This window comes from Prionailurus viverrinus, chromosome D2 (assembly GCF_022837055.1).
Source record: "Prionailurus viverrinus isolate Anna chromosome D2, UM_Priviv_1.0, whole genome shotgun sequence".
NCBI lineage: Eukaryota > Metazoa > Chordata > Mammalia > Carnivora > Felidae > Prionailurus > Prionailurus viverrinus.
Window position 1 is genome coordinate 71,974,538 of NC_062571.1, and position 20,146 is coordinate 71,994,683.

Sequence of the window (20,146 nt, forward strand, 5' to 3'; positions counted from 1 at the left end):
ATGTGTTGGTCACCCCATCTGGGGCGGTCTGTGGGTGCCCCACTTTGCACTGGGCGTGCCTCGCAGTGCTTGTACCAGGGGCCAAGTACAGAGCTCGTAGGAGAGGTGTGCTGTATTTCACTGTGGATACATCATACCGCACCCAGTGAGGGCTTAAACCTGTTGACTCAGTGTGACAAAACCAGTGGAGAGTCAGGGTACTCTGTGATGTGGCTTGTGTGATGTAGCAGCCTGGAAGCAAGTGGACCTCAACACCGAGTGTGATGGAACGGCAGAAGACCAAATCTCTTCAGGGTGATGGCCCGGTGTGCTATTCCCGTATGAGAGCCAGGAGAATGGCTCCACTTGCCTTTGGTTCCAACATGTTGGGCATGGACACCCCCCGGTCCATTCTTGTCCCGGACATGTGGCCGTCTGGGAGAGTCTGCAACAGAAAAGCCGCTTTAAGGAGCACATGACAGCGTGGGGAGCTGAGGGGGGAACCGTGTGGCCTCCCCAAACTCCCGGTTTCTGTCTCAAATCCTGTTTTTCAGATGTGCCATTGTGATCACCATAAATATTTCAAAAATGAAAGCCTTGCTGCATAAGAGCAGGGATACTGGGAATACTGTTCTTCTGTCATTAAGTGGGGAAAGACCCTGGCTTAATAACTATTGAGGGGCCCCTGGGTGGTTCAGTCGGTTAAGCATCCGACTCTTGATTTCGGCTCAGGTCAGGATCTCCTGGTTCTTGAGATCAAGTCCCAGGTCCAGCTCTGCACTGACAATGCGGAGCTTGTTTGGGATTCTCTCCTTCTCCCTCTCCACCCCTCCCCTGCTCATGCTCTCTCTTTCCAAATAAGGAAATAAACTTTAAAAACAACAACTATTAATTCCTAATTTAGGCTCCACACACGAAAGTATACAGTATATTAAAAAATTTCCAAGTCTGTGATTATTTTCTTACTTTACTCTGAGTTTTCTTTGTATCCCTCCCTCCCCCCGCCCCCATCCTCCATCATGATTTTATAAGGCTAGGGTCTAGGAAAAAAGAAATGGTACCAGACAGGACAGGAATTTCTTTTCATTTGGGACCATGGGAAGGAGGGGAGGACCCAAAGCTCGGAGTGGTTAAAACTGAAAGGGAAAACTGTATGTGGGCAGACCCTTGATGTTGGTCCACTTCTGCCACAGAGAGGATGCTCTGAGGCCAGAGCAAGAGTCCTCGGACACCTGGCTTGGTTCATGCCACGTCCCCAAGGCCAGCGGGGTCAGCTTGACGTGGGCATCGGGCATTCCTGATCCTTACGGCTCCTCACATCTCCGGGCTAATGAATCAGACCAGTCAACCCAAGTTAAGAATCTTCTCGACAGAAACCCTTCCCTCGAGCCGCCACACGAGTCTGGACTGGTAAATGGCTGTTTTGCTGGCGTGGTCAACAACTTGAGAAAGACAGTGTTCCATACCTGGTAGTCTAGAAAGGAAAGAAAAAGAAAATTTCAGAAGAGAAAGATCCGAGAAAAACACGGCACATTAATATACAATATTCTACTGCAATTCCGCAGACATTCTACAAGGCACCGTGTTCTTCTCTCTGCTGGGGTCTCTGGACACGCTGTCTCCCTGAAGCTAGGAGATGCTACTCCTGTTTCAGTTATCAGTTAAAACACCCTTTTTTTCACTGAGGCTTTCCCCGACACCCTGAAGGTATTTCCGCCTTCTCTGCTTACAGCATGAATCTCTGGAAGCTTCTCTCTCGTCACCTCAACCTGTCCCTGTGTCTCACTCGGTCATGTGCATTTTTTTTTTTAATAATTTTTTTTAATGTTGATTTATTTTTCGGAGATAGACAGAGTGGGGGAGGGGCATAGAAAGAGGGAGACACAGAATCCGAAGCAGGCTCCAGGCTCTGAGCTGTCAGCACAGAGCCCGACGCGGGACTCGAACCCACAAAGTGCGGGATCATGACCTTGGGCTGAAGTCAGACACTCAACCGACTGAGCCACCCAGGTGCCCCACTCGTGTGCATTTTTTTTTTAATGTTTATTTATTTTTGAGAGAGAGAGAGAGAGGAGAGAGAGGCACAGCGTGAGCAGGGAAGGGGCAGAGAGAGAGGGAGACACAGAATCTGAAGCAGGCTCCAGGCTCCGAACCGTCAGCACAGAGCCCGACGCGGGGCTCGAACTCGTGAACTGTGAGATCGTGACCTGAGCCGGAGTCGGACGCTCAACCGACTGAGCCACCCAGGCGCCCCTCATGTGCATTTTTGACAGGAGGGCCGTGTCTTGCTTAGAGTGTGCCGTAACTCCAGAGATCTATGTGGTGGAGTGCTCGGCACACGGCAGGAGCAATGAATGCATTCTTACAAACTCTGCTTCTCTGGTCTCATTTCAGGGGTGACGCTTTGCGATTTTAGTACATGCTCCGTGAGCTCCCACAGGCTAGCTGCGATCCGACTTTCGGAGGGCAGACTGCACGAACAGAGACCATGTATTTGTGACTGCACAGCCAGTCAGTCAGCAGTGTGACCGCGATGGCCTTACCTCGGACTCCGCCGCTGACGTCCCCATAGCTGTTGTACTGAGCAAAGTCTGTGGAAACAGGCTGAGATGAGGAAGAACAACACATGGTTAGAAAATCCACTCCACCGTGACGGTTTTAGAGCCAGGCGAAAAGAAAGAAAGGATTTACAGAATCCTAAGAGTTCTTCCCGAGCTGAATTCCTGGGCCCTTGTTATTTTTCTTCTATTATGGAATCTCTTTGTCTTTCGTGATGCCTCTGATGGCAGCAGGACCTGGATAAGCAGGTTATCTTTTGCCAATAAATAACAATACGTTTCTTCACACAGCTACGCAATTACATTTGTCCTATGCTTTGGGGGGCGGGCGATTGCAAGGAACTTTCCCGTATCTTTTCACAGCAGAGACAAGGGCTCAAGTTATTACTTTTAGCTTGAAATATTTGCCACACGATCAATTAATGTAGTCTTCCCACGAGCTTATAGAGGTTATTTTTCCATCTACAGTCAATTTCTCTTTCTCTCAATAGAACTATTTTATTCTGCCTGTAACTCAAAGTGATTTGCCACGATATCAGAGATTACAATTTTCTTCATATCCTAGGACTGAGATCATATTATCAGACATACTCAGACAGTATGTCAGCACTTCGTACCAGGTCTGAAGAAGGAATAAACTCAGGAACAATTCATTGAGAAATCTTACCCGGTGAAGCCCATTTTTTCCATAGCCTGGGAGAGATGAGGTTTTAGATGATAGAGCATGTGAAGCTGAATGAGAAAAGGCAAAAAAAGAAAAAAAAGAGGAAATCAGAAGTCCAATTCTTAAAAGCTTCTTTCTTTTAAAAGTAAACTCTATCCCTAATGTGGGGCTTGAACTCACGACCCCAAGATCAAGAGTCGCATGCTGTACCGACTCAGCCAGCCAGGTGCCCCCAGAAGTCCAGTTCTGTAACGAAACTGACAACTTATCTTCTACCTTACAGAAGAGAAGATCCATAGAAAAATGGAAAAAAATAACCCAGATAATGTTGGGCTCTAATGTTCCCGAAAGGCCACCACATTTGGGTCATGCAGGGAATGGACGGAGAAGGAAAGAGTTCCCTGATGCTGCTTTATCTCCGAATCCTCGATACAACCTAATGATACCATTATTATTTCCATTTCATAGGAGAAATAGGGGCTAAGAGAAGTTAAGTATCTTGCCCAAGGTCACTCGTCTTATAAACCGCGAAGCGATGATCTGAACCCAGGGCTACCTGGATGCATACGTTCATGCCCCATTGGTCTGGCAGCAATAAGTGACCTGAAAGCCAACCGTGTAAACGTCATGCTCTCCTGGCCCACCAGGAGAGGCGAGGGATAAGCCACCCCATTCATGGAGTCTCTCCATTAATATCCCATTAATCAACAGCCTCGCACTACATCAACTATGGGGCTTTCGGGGGAGCAGACCTGGGTTTGAGTTCTGGCTCTGCAACTTGGCACCTCTCGGGATTTCATCTCTGTTAGTCTTTGTTTCTTGACTCATGTAGACATAGTGCTATATATTCTTATAGAACAGGGCTATAGAGTTAGACGGAGCTCTGAAGATTAGCAAACCACTCAGTGCAAGATGGATGCCAGTGAGGCATCTCGGAGAGGCAGCTGGGCATTCCCGTGCACTCCGGGGTTATAACACTTGGACTCCTGAATCCTAGTTTTGCTAGTTACTAATAATGTGACATTGGGTAAGTTACCTAAATTTCCTGCTCCCGTCTTCTGATCTATGAAATGGGGATGATAATAATAACATCATCGACTTCAATGGCATGTTGTGAGAATAAATGAAATAATGTTTAACACAAGGGCTTGAATGTAGTGAACATTAAACACACTGTTAAAGAGACTTTAAGAGGGACAAGTACACACTAGTTGAGAACACGGGAGAAGAAATATTGTGGGTTAAGAGGGCACTGACTTACGACAAATATAAGCAGGGGGAAATATACTGATCAACTATTCCAGCCCAGTGTGTAAGTAATCTCCTTCAAAAGTATCAAAAACAACTCTGCTTGTCTTCAGCTCTTTCAGTGAATATCTGAATGTAAAATCACAATGTCTTCAAAATGTTGTTCAAGGTCTCTATAATCAAAAAGCATTCTATTCTCTCCCTCCCTTTCTTTTTTTTAAAAGTTTGTTTATTTTGACAGAGAGAGAGACAGAACAAGCTGTAGAGAGACAGAGAGAGGGGGACAGAGGATCCAAAGTAGGCTCTGTGCTGATAGCAGAGAGCCCGATGCAGGGCTTGAACTTAGGAACTGGGAGATCATGACCTGAGCCGAAGTTGGACGCTTAACCAACTGAGCCATCCAGGTGCCCTGCCTTCCTCTTTTTTTTAAAGAGTAGAATAGTCAAAATGAAATGAACTATAAGGGCTTGATTCACATTGTCATACAGTGTTCCAGATTAAAAGGGTAAATCAATTTCATCAAATGTTAAGAAGTCTCTTGCAAAATCAAGTTCCCTTGAGCCAAAAATCATAGTTCTTCTCTAACGGAAATAAGGTAAGAGGAGTTGAAAGTACATGGGTTTAGAAAGTCTGAGACCCTTTCTAGGGTAAGAGAATATCAGTGGCTACTTCTGTGTATGTGGATGTCCTCCTCTCCCAGCAGGGGGCATAAAACCCAGAAAGACAGAAGATCCTGATTATGTACCTTCTTCCTTCCCTGCCTGATCTAGACCTCTCAGTGATTGAGCTTTTCCTTTATGTTTACTTCTAATTGTGTGTGTGTGTGTGTGTGTGTGTGTATTCCATACATTACAGATATACGTGATACACCCGTGTCTCTAAATGCTCCAAAAGCATCTGTTCTCTGTAAGGATTTCCTTTCATGGATTCCCTCTAAGATGAATATTCTGAAAAGACCCTCAGAAAATCCTCCCAGGCCCCCCCGCCACTTCCGTCATGAAGAAGATACACATTTAAGGAAGAACTACGGCATCCTCGTAAGCTAAGCTGACACGCAGTGGGTTTCCTGTACTTCCTTTCACCGAGAACACACCAGAAGTGTCCCTGCCTCTCCTGGAACAGGCCAGGCAGGCTCCCTGCAGGCAGGGGTCTGGCTCCTGCTGGGAGAAGGCAGTGGGTTCGCTGCTCACCTGAGTTGATGGGAGAATCGTAGCGACTGGCTGACAGGGACGACCTCTCCCGGCTCTCCTTCTCCATCTCCTCTTTCAATATCAACTGCCCCAGGCCCGAGTTGAGCTATTCACAGAGAAAAGACACGTAAAAGAGGAGTCCACAATTATGGTCACAGATGGCAGTTTCTGTTTGAGAAGGTCCTGCAAGAAGTTTCTGACTCTAGAGTGAACCACCCAGAGGCCGGTGGTTCCCCAGCGGGTAGGCCAGGTTTTGAACCTTGAACCCCTCTTCGCCTTTTTTAATGTCAAGATACCATTCCCCTCGGCCATGTCAGAAGAATGTTCTCTCTCCTCCGCCCTGCCCAGCGTGCCCTGAGGTGACCTCAGGAGGCATGTGCGTATGCCGATTTTTGAAGCACAGAGGGGAGTTTGGGGAGAGTATCTTTAAAAAAAGAAATTACGCTGATTTGTTTAAAAACAAGAAAACACAAGTAGTGTATGCTCGTTGCACAGACTTTAGAAAATCTCGAAGGAGAGAAGAGTAGCCCATAGTCCACCACTCAGAGATAACCACCATTTACATTTTGATTTTTATCCATCCTGTATTTTTCCATGCGCATATTATACAAAACTGGGCTCATGCTATAAGTGCAACTTTGTATCCTTTCCCTCCATACAACTAGTATCTTGTGCGTTTCCCATATGCTTAAGTGTCTTTGGAAAATGTCATTGGAGCGGATTCATTAGTTTCTTATTGGCGGGAGGGTATATAATTTCCTGGCTCCCTCTACCCCAGGCTATAATGGACTATCCTTCTTTTGGTCTTCTGGGATGTTGTGGGAGGGGTATAATGCGGGTTTCTTGGTGGCAGTCCATTTTGTCCCTTCCCTCCTGGCCCACATCAACATATTAGGTCCTACAAGGCCCGAGGAAAGACTTGGACAAATACTCAGTCCCAAGGGAATTCCTTCAGCAGAAGCTGCCCTGGGGGAAGGAAGGCAGGTGTTGCACCACATGGGTGACAGCGTGGCTCCACCCGGCCCTTCGGCACCCTTTCAACGCGTGCACTGCACACACACGCCCCACGCGGTCACGCTCTCCTCACAGAAGCTCGAACATTCCACGTCCCCCTGACCTCCAGCTTCCAGGCCATCGCTTCCGGAACCCACTAAGTACCCTGTCTTATAGTCACCTGAGGCCGGTCTTCGGTCGCCTACCGGATTTCGGGCCCTTTGAGGGCCGGGACCACCTCTCACTCCCTTGGTGGCTCACCCATCGCATTCACTGAAACTTCCGGGTCTATGGAACTGAATTGGAGACTTTGCAGCAAAGTAGCTTAAGGACAAACCTTCATCAGTTGCTCTTCCTGCAGCTGCCGGCGCCTCAGAAGCTCCTCGTCATCTTCCTCTCTGCCACTAGGTCTGCGTCTCATGTCGGCTCCTAATTCCACAGCAAAGACAACTTCTCACATGAGCCCCATGGCAAGGGGATCTTAAGGCACTAGTCCACCTGCGCTCAACTTGTCCCGATGGCAAAATCGGCAGCAGTCTTTAACGTTCACGAACAACACAAGGAAAAGGGGGCCCACCGCCGACTGAGCCCTGCGGGTGGGTTTCTCGCGACGGGGGCCTCCTTTGACAGGCCAGCTCAACGCGTGATCTGGTAAGGCATGACCTTTGGCCTCCCGACAACTGATCTGCTCAGTTAGAACTTGGCGTGCCCTTACGGCTGGGGCTCAGTCATCCCATCAGCCACTGGCCGCAGCCCTCTGTCATAGGTGGGAAGGCATCTAGAGTTATTATTTGGATCTCTTGGAGGTCAAGTTTCAAAGAGGGGAACCCAAGGTCACGTACATACCGCCCAATAGGTAAGATCGTCACTCTCTCGTGTTTTCTTTTTCTGAACAGACTTGTCATACAATCACCCTCCCTCTGCCCTTAAATTCACTAAAGAGCATGCTTTTATTTTCCTTTTAAGGGATGAGTCTCCAATGTTTTCCTTCCCTCAATCCTTGGCAAAAATGGTCACGAGAGAGTTTTATGCTAATAGGTCAATAAAAGAGCATTAATACAGCTCAAAAGTTACTTATTTCATTCCAATCTAGCAAATCACTTACAATTTTTAAGCTTCTTGGAAAAGGGGAGCCAGGGAGTGAAAGGGAGGAATCTGTCCGAATGGTTGTAAAATTAAGATAATTATTGTTTTTCCTAAATTGCTTGGATTAATCTGGCTGTGGGAGGAAACAGGCAAGCTTGCTAATCTAATCAAAATAAACTTTAACCTATAGTCTCAGTTTTTACCCTTTTGATTAATGGGCCAGAAATTTGCTTCACTTTGGAACCCAAAAACTATTTAGTGGTGATGATTTTAATCACAAAACATTCTTCTTCCTCTGCCCCAAATTTAGCTGTATGTGTCCCCACAAAGCAACATGACTGAACCGAACCTCAAAGGCCACAAGAAGTGCCTGCAGGGCACAAACTGGCAGGGACAAGCTGAGGACTGATTGATTCTTAGTTCCTAAAATCATCAATGTCAATGTGAATTTACTCTCTTTAATCTATGCTAATAAAAATGAAAAGACACAAGTTTGCAAGAATTAAATAAATCTTAAGTCAGCATAATATACAGAGTACTTGGGAATAATGAACTAAGGAGGGAGATTTTCCCTCAAGTATTTCTGTGAATATAGATTGCTTTAAAGTCCACTTATACTGTTTGCAAAAATTATTCCGGAAAATGGCTTGATGAGAAAAAGCATGATGAAGAAAATTTGGAACACTGAAGGCCTTTTAAAAAAGGTTGTCAACAGACATGTGAGAAGATAGCTCTATCTTTGCAAAACTGACTCACTAAATCTTCAGTATTAGCTTCTGTGTTTGCTAAATACCCCTCTTTAGGCCAAGTGATTTCGCAACTTGCAAAACAGGAAAGACACAGACATGGTTCTAAAGCATAAATTTGTGGTTCAAAGCAAAGAATGAAGCAGCTCCGAACGTGACATTTTAGCACAGAATTCATGGAAATGAGATGGAAAATCACACAACTTCATACGAGTGGTTATTCCAGAACACCTACTACTCGGTGACAGCCTTTCTTAGTAAAGGAGAACGTGATCTCACGAGTAAGGCAGAAGTGCTTCAGTGTTAGGACTGGCTGTTAAGAGAACTGTAACTTCAACCCAGAAATAACCTAAAACAAATGTCACTGAAAGAAGTCACACCTCTGTGGACACTTGGTAAAGTCACCCACTAGACTCTACTTATAAACGGTGTTCTTGGCGGGAGGCTTTGGTTCAACTAGTTCAAAAGTTACTGATTCTGCAGTAACTCTGAGAGTCCCTGCAGATCATCTGTTTTAGACCAGTTCTGGCTGTCTCTCAGCGGGTTGGTGAGTGCAAGGCTCTCGTGATTGGGTTTTTGTAATTTTGAAGCATTTGGCACCCGAATGCTCTGGTCATACTTTTCCTAAATGTCTTTACGATAGGACACATTTTCTTGCATAGTTTTAAGCATTTCGTTTTGTGATCTCCTACCAATTTGTCCATTTTGGCTTAGCCACAGCAGTTGCATACCTACGGCGGCAAGTGAGGGGGGCCCAGGCCAGTGATCCGTCTCAATCTTTGGTATCTCGCTGGGATCTGGAGCTTGGGCTGCTGGGAACTTGGAAAACTTGATGATGTCTTCTGAAGACTTGCTCTGGGCTGCTAAGGCAGCTGCATCTAGGCGGGAATCGGGGATGGGGGGGGGGGAGCTTAGCTATCGGTCTGCAAGGCCGTGGTGGTACAACCCACTTCCATAGTTGTCTTGTTTTCTGGCAAAAGTTTCAACTGCAGAAAGCTGTTTATGGCTCTTAGCAATTGCCCAGTCACTCAGTGGCACCTAGTGACAAGTGATTTTCCTTATGTTCCGTTGGATGCAAAATTTCATTCTACATCTGAAATACCTCATTGTAGAGCTGGGCCATCCGATACTAGCTCTAGCTACGCATGGCTACTTCAATTAACAAAATTAAATGAAACCAGAAAATGAATAAACTTAAAATCCAGTTCCTCAGTTGCACGAGCTACATTTTAAGCGCTCAATAGCCACGTGTAATGAGTGGCCACCATATTGGAAGCGCCATCGTAGAACAAACATTTCTGTCATCACAGAAAGTTCCATCAGATGATACTCTTCTAGAGCAATCAGAAATTTGAATTAGTAGTTTGAAATTAAAGAGCTAAGTTAAAAGCATGACGCCGTCCATTGACTGTAGCTGTTAACCATAAGAGGGCTGGCTTTGTATGTTTGTGTATTTGTATCTGTTCATTTTAGCGATCGTCTGTCCAGTTCATTTTACTCCTTACATATTATATATGTGTCTGGAGTCCTAGGAGAAACGGCAGTGGGAAAATCCACGCTTAGCTTCTAGGAATTTAGCATTGTGCCTTGTAGGAATTTAGCATTGTGCCTTTTGTATGTTGACTTATGAATGTTTGCAAAACACCCCTTATTTCCCTCAAGGGTCTGCACGCCTAAGTGAGCCTTCCAACTTCAAGACAACAAAAGCCAGACTAACAATGGCCTCAGTTCACAGGGTTCTCAATGGCTCTGCTTAGAGTTGTCTCTGGCTTAGAACTCCAAATCTAATCCCAGAGCTGCAACAAAACAAACCAGGCTAAATGGTCAGGACCTGATTCTGGCTAATTTGGCAGACTGGCCTGGGATGCTACTAAACATTTAAAATATAGTTATAATGCTTTAAATAAAAACTATCCCCCCTCTCTGGGCTCACCTCTTTTAAAATCTGGAAATAATTTTTTGAACCCTTAGCTCAAATTCCCCATTCTTTTAGTAACCCTCTGGGTCTTGTTTTCCTTAAGTGACTTGACCACGGTCACCCTATATGCTCCTAAGGGGTGAAGTGTTGGCCAAGTACGGGGTAGCGCTTCTGAGTCTCTAACCTCTTGAGAAAAAATAAAAAATTCAGCTGGGAAAACACTGCCTACTACGTCACCTTCTTAAAGATGTGTTAGCATATTAAGGACTGAGATGTTCTGCATTACAAAACAAAAACACAGTGACTGTATTTAAATCTAGCGTTTTCCAAATGCACTGGGGCCCAGACACCAGGTTTGATGTACCTTCTATTTCTATCACATGGAACTGCTCTTTTGCAGAATGTTCTTTGGGAACTGCCACTCTGGCTGTGCTATTCTTAATTACAACAAACTGAGAGTCAAGTCAGAGTACATTTCATTAAAAAAAAAAAGCCAATCTCTTTTAAATAAATAAGCCAACCCTATCCAATCTCTTTAAATCTTAATCATTTGATTATTTTTGTTTAGAGAGGCAGGGCCTTAGAGATTTTAGTAATAAAAACAGTTTCTACATTGATAAATCAAACTCTTGGAGTCTCATTTGTAAATTTAGAAAAAAAAAAGCATGACTTCAAACAGTAAGTACTTACGCATTAGAATTGGTGAAGTCAGTAAACATTCACATGTTAATGAGTGGGTGAGAAGACATTAAACCATAAAAAAACAAACAAAAACAATGTTAACAAACTTAAAAAAGCGAGCACACGGTGTAAAATCTTAAAAAAAAAAAAAGAGAGAAAAAAAATCACAGTGGTAGAACCATTACAATATGTACAATCTTTTTTTTTTCCCCCTAGAATGTTGGCCTCAATTTTTTCCTGTGTGCATTTTCAACTTTCTTTGCTTTTCAGGTCATCCTAATCCTTAAGGACTCATTAATGTCAACTAGATTTTAATGGCAGCCTTCAACTTTCCAGGCATGTTATGTGTATAATTTTCTGACGTCACCTGAAGACCAGTCTTGGCTTTCTATCCATTCACAAAGATTTATGGCATCTAATCTATAGAGACCTAATAACGGTGGAGGGAAATGTGATCTACCTATGGTAATATGATTTCCTGGGTTTAAAAATTCTTTATTTCCAGAAAAGGAAAACACAGTTATAAATCCGTATTAGGGATTTTCGTTTGCAGGAATTTCAGAGAGTGGCTGGCCTAACTTACTGGTTTTTGTCTAAAAGAAAACTGAGGGGCAGAGAAATCATGTCCGTGATATCATAGAGCCATTGAGGGGAAGGGCTGGGGCCCAGGGCCTTGGTCTTGGGTGTGTCCTATCCATTCCACTGCAAGGTGCAGACATCTGGGGAATTGGACAGTCAAGTTAATGTAGACTTAGTCCAGCTAAGTTTTCTAGGTTGCTGGCCTTCACTATTTTAATTACTTAAACTAATTAGAAGCTCAACAAAATTACTATAGAGGCTGGTTACATTATTTGATGGCACATACAAAAAAACGGTATTTGTGAATTATTGTGTGAGCAGTACCTTCCCTTCTTTAGGAATGCAACGATACACGGTTTCATGGGCTCAAAGATTGCCTAGGAGTTTCCTAACCAAACTAAGCGTTCTCCATCTAGGAAAACCAATCTCACATTTGCGTGTTAGGGAACCATAAAGGCATAACACGCTGGGTGCCCCAGTTTGATTCTCAAAAGCAGCAGCAGGGAAGCCTTTCAGAGGACAGACAGCAGAGAGTTCAGCTGATATCACTACTTAAAAGCTACGCGGAGGAAAGAGGGTTTTACCATGCTGTTTGTAGATGGGTGGTTTTCGGTAAATGTTGATCCCTTGATCTGTGGAAATGAAAAGCAAAGGTGTGTGATTATGGGAACCGGTTCAGCGGTGGGGAAAAATAGATCAACCAAGAGGCAAACCAAACTGAAGACTCTTGAACAAAATCAACCCAGAAGGTTAACTTTTGTATTACAAAGATTGAGGTTACTAGAAGAAGAGGTCACAGGAATGAGTGAATCGCTATAGACAAGTGATATGGAATCCTTTGTAATACATCTTAGGATAGATAGAGATGCAATTCATTCATGAGCCATTTATTGCAAATACACACTTCACTAAAAGTGAGATTAAAACAGGAAGAAACGCAAGCAGTGGAAGGGAGTCTAGTGGTGAGGAAGACATAACCAGTTTGGGGAAGATCCCCAAATTGCTACTGTCTAGAAATTGAGCTCCCAGTAGATACCAGGGGCTCAATTTACTTTTTAGCTAATGAGTGGAACAGTGGAAAGCAATGTCATATAGTTAAGAGTAGTCATTTTAAAACATAGAAATAGTTCTTATGTGCAAGGCTAGTCTGATGTCCTGACAGGATGAACGTCTGAGAAAATTCCAACTTGTAGAGGGCAAATTTAAAAAAGAAAGAAAGAAAGAAAGAAAGAAAGAAAGAAAGAAAGAAAGAAGCCAAATATTATTCATTTGTTATACAGGACTGCATCTGATTATGCTACCATTTCACTTTGACTGCAAATGCTCAGGAAATTTCAAAAGGTTTGCTTCCTCAGAATCATGGCCACTGTATCTTGGTGGGGGCATTCTTCATGCAAAAAAAGTTGCAAATGTACACAACACTGATTTTAAAGTTCAGTGAAGCTTTATTTTAAAAGGCAGCTCTATCTTAGTGGTATGAATCTCGTTGAGCTTTCCTCTGTTTTATCAGGTAAGTTTGGAATGCAAAAGAAAAAAAAACGATTATAGATTCTGAATATGTTACCCCTAATGGGTAAGGTATTGAACCACTTTCAGTAGCTAAAGAAGTAAAACAATGTACTTCCCACGGAAAAATAACATCGTGACCTTGGATGGCCAATCTTGCCCTTACAAATTGAGCTGACCCTAAACATTAAGAGAATGATGGGTCCTGAGATTCCCAGTTCTTGATGGCAAATTACCATTTGTACCGTGACAGCAGATGCTTATGACTTCAGCAAAGCTTACAGCACCAAGCCTAAATTGCAAGATATCATTGTGGGCTAAGGAGGTAGTCAGTTGGTTACGTACTGCAGAAGGGCCATCCAACTAACTGATCCAAATTTACACCTCTCTGAAAAGTCCATAGAAAGATTCTCCGCATGGGAGACAAACAGGAGAAAAAAACAAAAGTATTCTCGAGATGTTGTGGTTCACCTAAAGGTTCACCTTTAGGATGAGAAGGTAACTAGGTTGCCATTGCGAGAATTGTCAATGACACCAAACCACAGAGTGATATCTCAGGAGGCACTAATATAAAGGTAAAATTAAAATCTTAGTCCAAAAAAAAAAAAAAAACCCAAAAAAAAAAAAAACCCCAAAGCAACTCAACCCTTCCTCCTTCACCCTCTGCCTCCGACCTCCCTTCAAAAAATTTTGAGAAAACGTAAACCTTCCATACAATCCTGGCATTTCGCATCCAAAACTCCTGAAAGGCCCTCTAGGTCAGATCGTGCAATTTAGGGTTTGTCGACTGTGTGCATCCCAATGACGAGAGCATGAGAAATGAGACGAGACAGGTAACAGGGCTACGTTCTACACCGTGACAGGACACCCCAACAAAGACCGTGTCAGCTCCTACCTGGAACATGGAAATGTTTAGGGGCCTGAGCGTAAGTTGGAGTGACAGGGCGGCTGTCTGGCCGGGAAGGGAGAGGGGAGTTCCGGCCGCTGGACGGCTCATTGCCTCCAATGAGAAGAATGGAGAAAACAAAATGAGGGAAGGGACAGCAATAAAGAAAACAGAGCAAGCATAATCAAACTTCAACACGACAGACCGGGAGGAGGTATACCAAAAAGGAGAAACAAAAGAAACAAACTCAGTTTATCAACTTGGCTCACAAGGTGATAGAAGGTTACGTTTGGGGGCAGGAGAGACTTGAGCTCACGTGGGACTGGGTTAGAAGCAGCTAGCGGTAGGGGGCGTCATTCCGATGGCATGCGGTTGAAGGCCGTGAGCTAGCAGCAAACTGATTAGATGGAAAGTACATGAAGAGTCATGGAAGGTCACTTGCTAATGATTCAGGATCAGTTGTCGGACGACGAAATCCCAAGCACGTGAAGGGGCAGGATACGCAAACCCAAATACGATCACTTCCAGGCATGATGGCAGAGGCTGGCAATTGCAATATATTTCTCCAAACGGAAGGCCACGTCTGGGAGCCCGCGTGGCCACCCAGTCCCTCCCCTCAGCAGTGCAAAGTGCCTGCACTACAGCCAACGTTTCTGTTGCCCCACTTTGAAATACACACCACGGAGACAGAGCCCTTTCTTTTAGGAACTTCAAGGACCGCTTATAGCACTCTCCGCCTTTCTCTTTAAAGGCTCCGCTCCACTCAGATGCCACTCAGTCCAGCAATTCCCTCTGCGAATGGACAGCTACCGTGGCTGGGCACTGAGCTATATGACTGGGGACACGCAGGTGAATGAGACGTCACTGTGGTGGGGAGTGGGGCTCAGAATCTACCTAAGGAGATAGACTGTGACACGTAAATGCATACCTAGGGGAAGGGGCCCTGAGTTCTTTCAGAAAGCTGAGATATTAGACGGAGTGGGGTGTCAAAGAGTAAGCACACCAGGTGGGTGGGTGGATGGATGGGTCAAGGGATAACCAGACCCAGATTCCAGAGGGCTTGAACATCATGAGGAAGGAAGGGCCATGGTGTGTGGGAGCAACACTGTGGCTGGACAGCAGGCTGCTCTTGGATGGGAGAATAGCGAAGGGGCTAGAAAAGATTGCTGGCAGGTGGCTGCAAAGCCTTGAGTGCCACCAAAGCCACCATCGCTCCCTTGTGACCAGGATGAACTGAGACCTGGGCTCAACTGGCCAGAGATCAGCTACTGCCCTAAATTGTCCTCCCACCTCGTGTCTGAGTAAACATCGGCCCCGAGAACACACCAGAAGATGTACTAGCAAAAAGTAACGGATTAAAATGCAACTACTTTTGTTACTGAGTTATAGGACTTCTTTACATATTCTGGATGTAAGTCCCTTGTCAGATGTTATGATTTGCAAACATTTCCTCCCATTCTGCGGGTTGTCTTTCACTGTCTCGATAGGGTCCGTTGAAGCAAAAAAGTTGTACGTTTTGATAATGTGTAATTTATCTATCAGTTAAGGCTAACAGTTTGAAATAACTCTAGATCTTTACAAAACAGAGCACGAGCCGATTTCTTTAAATAAGCCACGCCGTTCTAAATCTGGCCCGCAAAGTATGAAAGATGTCAATTGCTGGAGTTTTAAAATGACGTGCTTACCAGGGTTTTAATTTTTTAACACGTGTATTTTGAGGTAACCGGAGCACATATCTGGACTGAATGGGCAGTGCGATCTTTCCAATACGATCTGAATTTGTCCCTGGCTTAAATGTAGATGCCAGGTTTTTAGTTGTTATGGTCTGAAGCCTTTCTCTTTTTTTCCTCAAGAGTCACTTTCACATCTAGCTCCCGATACATTATAATGTAGACTTTATTTAAGTTAGATATCAGCTTCCAAAAATGATGATGCTTCACCCCAAACTTCTGATCTATTATGGTTAATTTTTTTAAGTTATTTTTTCTTTTTCTTTTTCTTTTATTTTTAATTTTATATCTGTTTTATTTTTTTTTAAGTTTCATTTACTATCACTCTCCTAACGAGAAATAACCAGCTCGTGTCTGAAAAAAAAAATGAGTATAAAAGACACAGGTAGAGGCAAGGAGGGGAAGGAAGAATGTGGTTTTACATTTAGAAGTAAATCCTGTTTTCAATCGCAGAGTGAATTAGAACTAGGTCTCATTCATCTTCGTGAGCTGAGTCTAGTGCGCAGCCTAGAAATAGGTCCTAATTAATGTCTGCAAATGAATGACTGAAGTTGCCTGCTAGAGAATTCTATAGCTATTAATGGCCTAATTTAGTCAGGCACCACTGCAGGATTAACCATCATGCTGCTCTTGATTAAAGGCAGCCAAATGTTTGTATAGAACCATGGGGTCACAACAGCACCCCCTTTTTATAACTTTCCCACTAGATCCTCGATAACCCCCATGTAACCATTTCACTGCAGAGGAATTATTTACTCCTGTAAACATCAGAAATCATTCACAAGAGTAATCCAGAATTGAAAACCAGAATACTTCTTGTGAGCTGTTCTCAAAAGAAGGTCTAGAAAAACGGTTTTCTCGCCTAATTTGAGGTTGCCTTTTTTTTTTTTAATTTTTAATGTTTATTTATTTCTGAGACAGAGAGAGACAGAGCATGAGTGGGGGAGGGGCAGAGAGAGAGGGAGACACAGAATCCGAAGCAGGCTCCAGGCTCCGAGCTGCCAGCAGAGAGCCCGATGCGGGGCTCGAACTCACGAACTGCGAGATCATGACCCGAGCCGATGTCAGACGCTCAACCGACTGAGCCACCCAGGCGCCCCGAAGGTTGCCTTTTGAAGACTCTTTTTGCATATCCTGAGCACTGGCTGCTATGGCTTCTGAACCACCCTGCTTCCTGCCCGTCAACTCTAACCTTCCTGTACTTGTAGAAGAATGTCAGATACCTCAGGGAAATGTTCTCACAGATTTGGGTTACAATACCCAATCGGATGAGACGCCGTTACATTTGTTTTGACAATTATTAGCCGGTGTCATGCACACACAAAAATATCTGCATATGTGGGGTGCAAAGGTTGAAGGGTATCAGAATCAGCATTTGCCCAAGCATTAAAGTCTCTCATGTGGAGGCTGTGATGAGTGGTTGTCTGAGCTCCGGATGGGGGAATTCGGGCCGAATGCTGTCTCTTGTTGGGCATAGTTCTTTATTTGGCTGCATATTTCAGTAACTAGTGACCTTTCTAGTTGCTTAAAAAAAAAAAAAAACAACAAACCCTTACTCCTATGTTCAAGTCCTTGTAAATAGACTTAATGCTAAAATCACTTAAAACCTCCCACAAAACATTTTCAAACACTAGGTGAAGAGAGACTCAGCAACACATCCATTTAAGGGATTCTGTGGAGTATGATTTCCACATGTCACCGTGGCTCATTAGGGACAAGGTCTCAGAATACTCTTGCTAGATACCAAATTCTTAGCCCTTGAAATACCAAAGGCATTAAACATTTTTTTGGTGTTTTTTAAAAAAGCAAAACCCTCAAGATGAGCCCTCTTTCCTTATTCTAACTTCAACACCCTATCTTGAAGTGGTAAAACTTTATTCTAGAAGGAAATAACTGATAAGGGCCCTAAAACAGTTACTTGGACGCTTAGTTCATTACTTAGGCAAAGTAATACATGAGGTGTTAGATGAAAGAGGATATACGGAAGGTATTTCCACCATCAACATTATCATCACCATTAGCTTGGAATGGAGACACTGTTTAAAAATTATATAATAGCGTATCTGTCGTAGAATATTGCTATGTATCACATTCATAGCCATTTTGTTCCTTAAATAAGTCCTTCCTTGTACTGGATTGTTCTTAGTTGTGAGTGATCTTAGCTACTATGATGAGAATCTACCACGTGGGTTACCTGGGTGGCTCAGTCGGTTGAGCGTCCGACTTTGGCTCAGGTCGGGATCTCGTGGTTTCAGAGTTCGAGCCCCACGTCGGGCTCAGTGCTGTCAGACTGTCCACCTGTTAGCATGGAGCCCGCTTTGGATCCTCTGTCCCTCGCTCTCTGTCCCTCCCACGCTTGCACTCACCCAAAAATCAATACTGAAAAAGAAGCTACCGTGTATTTATATTTCTTAGCCTTCATTTTTAGCTCCTTCCATATCAGCCTACTAAGCCAATTTTTCAGTCCTTGAGAGATCAATCACTTACAGGATTCTCACTGTCCTTAACACATTCAAATGCTCTGTCCTTATTTTCAATCTTCTTTTTGGTACCTGAGAGCCCAAGTGACAAATCCTAAGACAAGTAGATCAAAATGGCCATGCATGTGTCTGCTAGGGGAACATGCTAGAATGCTGCCTAATTTTCTGGACTCTAAGTGCTTATATTCCAAAATATAAATGAGTCCTTTGAGGGGACCTTAAAGTTGGCAGCATCTAGAATTTCGTGACAGAGTTTCAGGATTGCTGGTTCTTGTCTAAAGTTTCAATAAGCATCATGGTTTTCTTGAGCAAGTGTCAGGTATTTGCATCACAGTAAGTCACTTCTATGGTGAAACAGAAAAGATTCCTTTCAAAGAGACTGAATATATGTAGCCCTCCTGTTCACAAATCTGATTTATACTTTGTGAACACAGAACATAATGTCTAAGAGTATTTCAAAGGGGAGGGAAGAGGAACTCAGCAAACATAGCACAGACCAAGCCCAAAACAAAGTGAAAAGCTTTCCAAATCTCTAAGCATGCACTTGTCCAAATGGCCCGACAATGACAGACCAATACAAAATGCGGCTGCAGGGAAGGTTAGAGAAGAGAAACAAAGACACACCGGAAAACAAGATGGACATTACAGAAAATGGATGGAGAAGCCAATGAAATAGAAAGACAGCCTGTGATGTGCATCTCAGCTTTCCAACATGCAGCATCCCCGGTGCCATGAACCCTGGGGGCCGGGGCCCGTGCATCAGCAATAAGGACCAGGAAGTGGACTTGGGAAATGGGGGGGCTGAACTTCTGGTTGCCAGAGTGGTGCTTCTAGTGCTTTGAGATACACATTCCTGCGGTGGACATCCTATCCTGGCATCCTCAGACTGCCCAGATTACATTGGCTTTATAAGTAACTGCCCCGAGATCATAAGGCGAGCTCCACGATAAAAAGTGAACGTTCCCATGAAGGGCCCTGGAGGACTTGGTTCCATTTTAAAGATGCCTTAGATTTGCTTCTCAAGTGGTCATACGTTCCCTCTGTGCTAAATTTTCCAAGTGCTAGAGAGGCCTTCCTGGTCTAATAGATGGATACGTGCTTTTCAGAATCACTAAGAAGTCATTCCTTAAAGAATCAGTATTTAGCCAATCGACTATATTAAGCTCTTAGAGAAGTATCTTTAATGTACAAATTCTCCATGATTGATTTTGTAGTTTAGCAAAAAGCTCATCTGATTTTGAAACTAAGCATTGTACTGTTATGTACATTACATTTCGCATCTGATGTACATAGACTATTTTATAGGAACAGACTATAGACATATGGAAATGGACCATTAGATGTCTTTTAAGTGTGAGGTCAAGCTCAACCTAATGCCTCTTGGCCTAATGCTCTCTACAACTTAAACCTAGAATATTTGTGTCAAAAAGTTCAAATTCAGTCTGAAGACAGAAAAGAATGGACCTCTGAGCCTTGAACGATCCAGGTTTGAATGGCATGGGTCCACATATGCGTGGATGTGTTTTGACTGTAAGTTATCTTCCTTTTCTCTAGCTTACTTTACTATAAGAATATAGCATATAATACATATAACATAGGTGTTATATGTGTATGTGTTAATATGCGTTCATTGTGTTAACTGTGTTCAACGCGTTAATTGACTGTGTTATTGGTAAGTGTTCCAGTCAACAGTAGGCGATCTGTAGTTAAGTTTTTGGGGAGTCAAAAGTTATACCAAGATTTTTCCACTGCGCGGGGTGGGGGGTGGGGTCGGTACCCCTAACCTCCACGTTGTTCAAAGGCCGACAACATATCTACATTTTTAATAAGGTGCCATTTAGGCACACAAAGGTACTGTTGAGAAATAAAAATTTAAGTGGCTGAAAGCAGCTGTTTGCCTTA

The 20,146-nt window shown here is 43.8% G+C and overlaps 1 protein-coding gene across 16 annotated transcripts in view; it reads right to left on the reverse strand.

Annotated features, from left to right (window-relative positions):
- The window catches only part of ABLIM1 (actin binding LIM protein 1), a 299,642-nt gene that overhangs the window by 6,968 nt on the left and 272,528 nt on the right, over window positions 1–20,146 (reverse strand). For 6 of the 16 annotated variants that reach the window (XM_047826492.1, XM_047826487.1, XM_047826500.1 and 3 more), the window contains 9 exons: window positions 14,044–14,148; window positions 12,227–12,274; window positions 9,196–9,342; window positions 6,970–7,061; window positions 5,640–5,745; window positions 3,205–3,269; window positions 2,523–2,583; window positions 1,446–1,453; window positions 350–424 (listed from right to left, as the gene is read on the reverse strand). In XM_047826492.1, the coding sequence (XP_047682448.1) occupies window positions 350–424; window positions 1,446–1,453; window positions 2,523–2,583; window positions 3,205–3,269; window positions 5,640–5,745; window positions 6,970–7,061; window positions 9,196–9,342; window positions 12,227–12,274; window positions 14,044–14,148 (707 nt within the window). The remainder of the gene's footprint in view (window positions 1–349; window positions 425–1,445; window positions 1,454–2,522; window positions 2,584–3,204; window positions 3,270–5,639; window positions 5,746–6,969; window positions 7,062–9,195; window positions 9,343–12,226; window positions 12,275–14,043; window positions 14,149–20,146) is intronic. The other 10 variants (XM_047826486.1, XM_047826489.1, XM_047826494.1 and 7 more) reach the window with 5 other exon arrangements.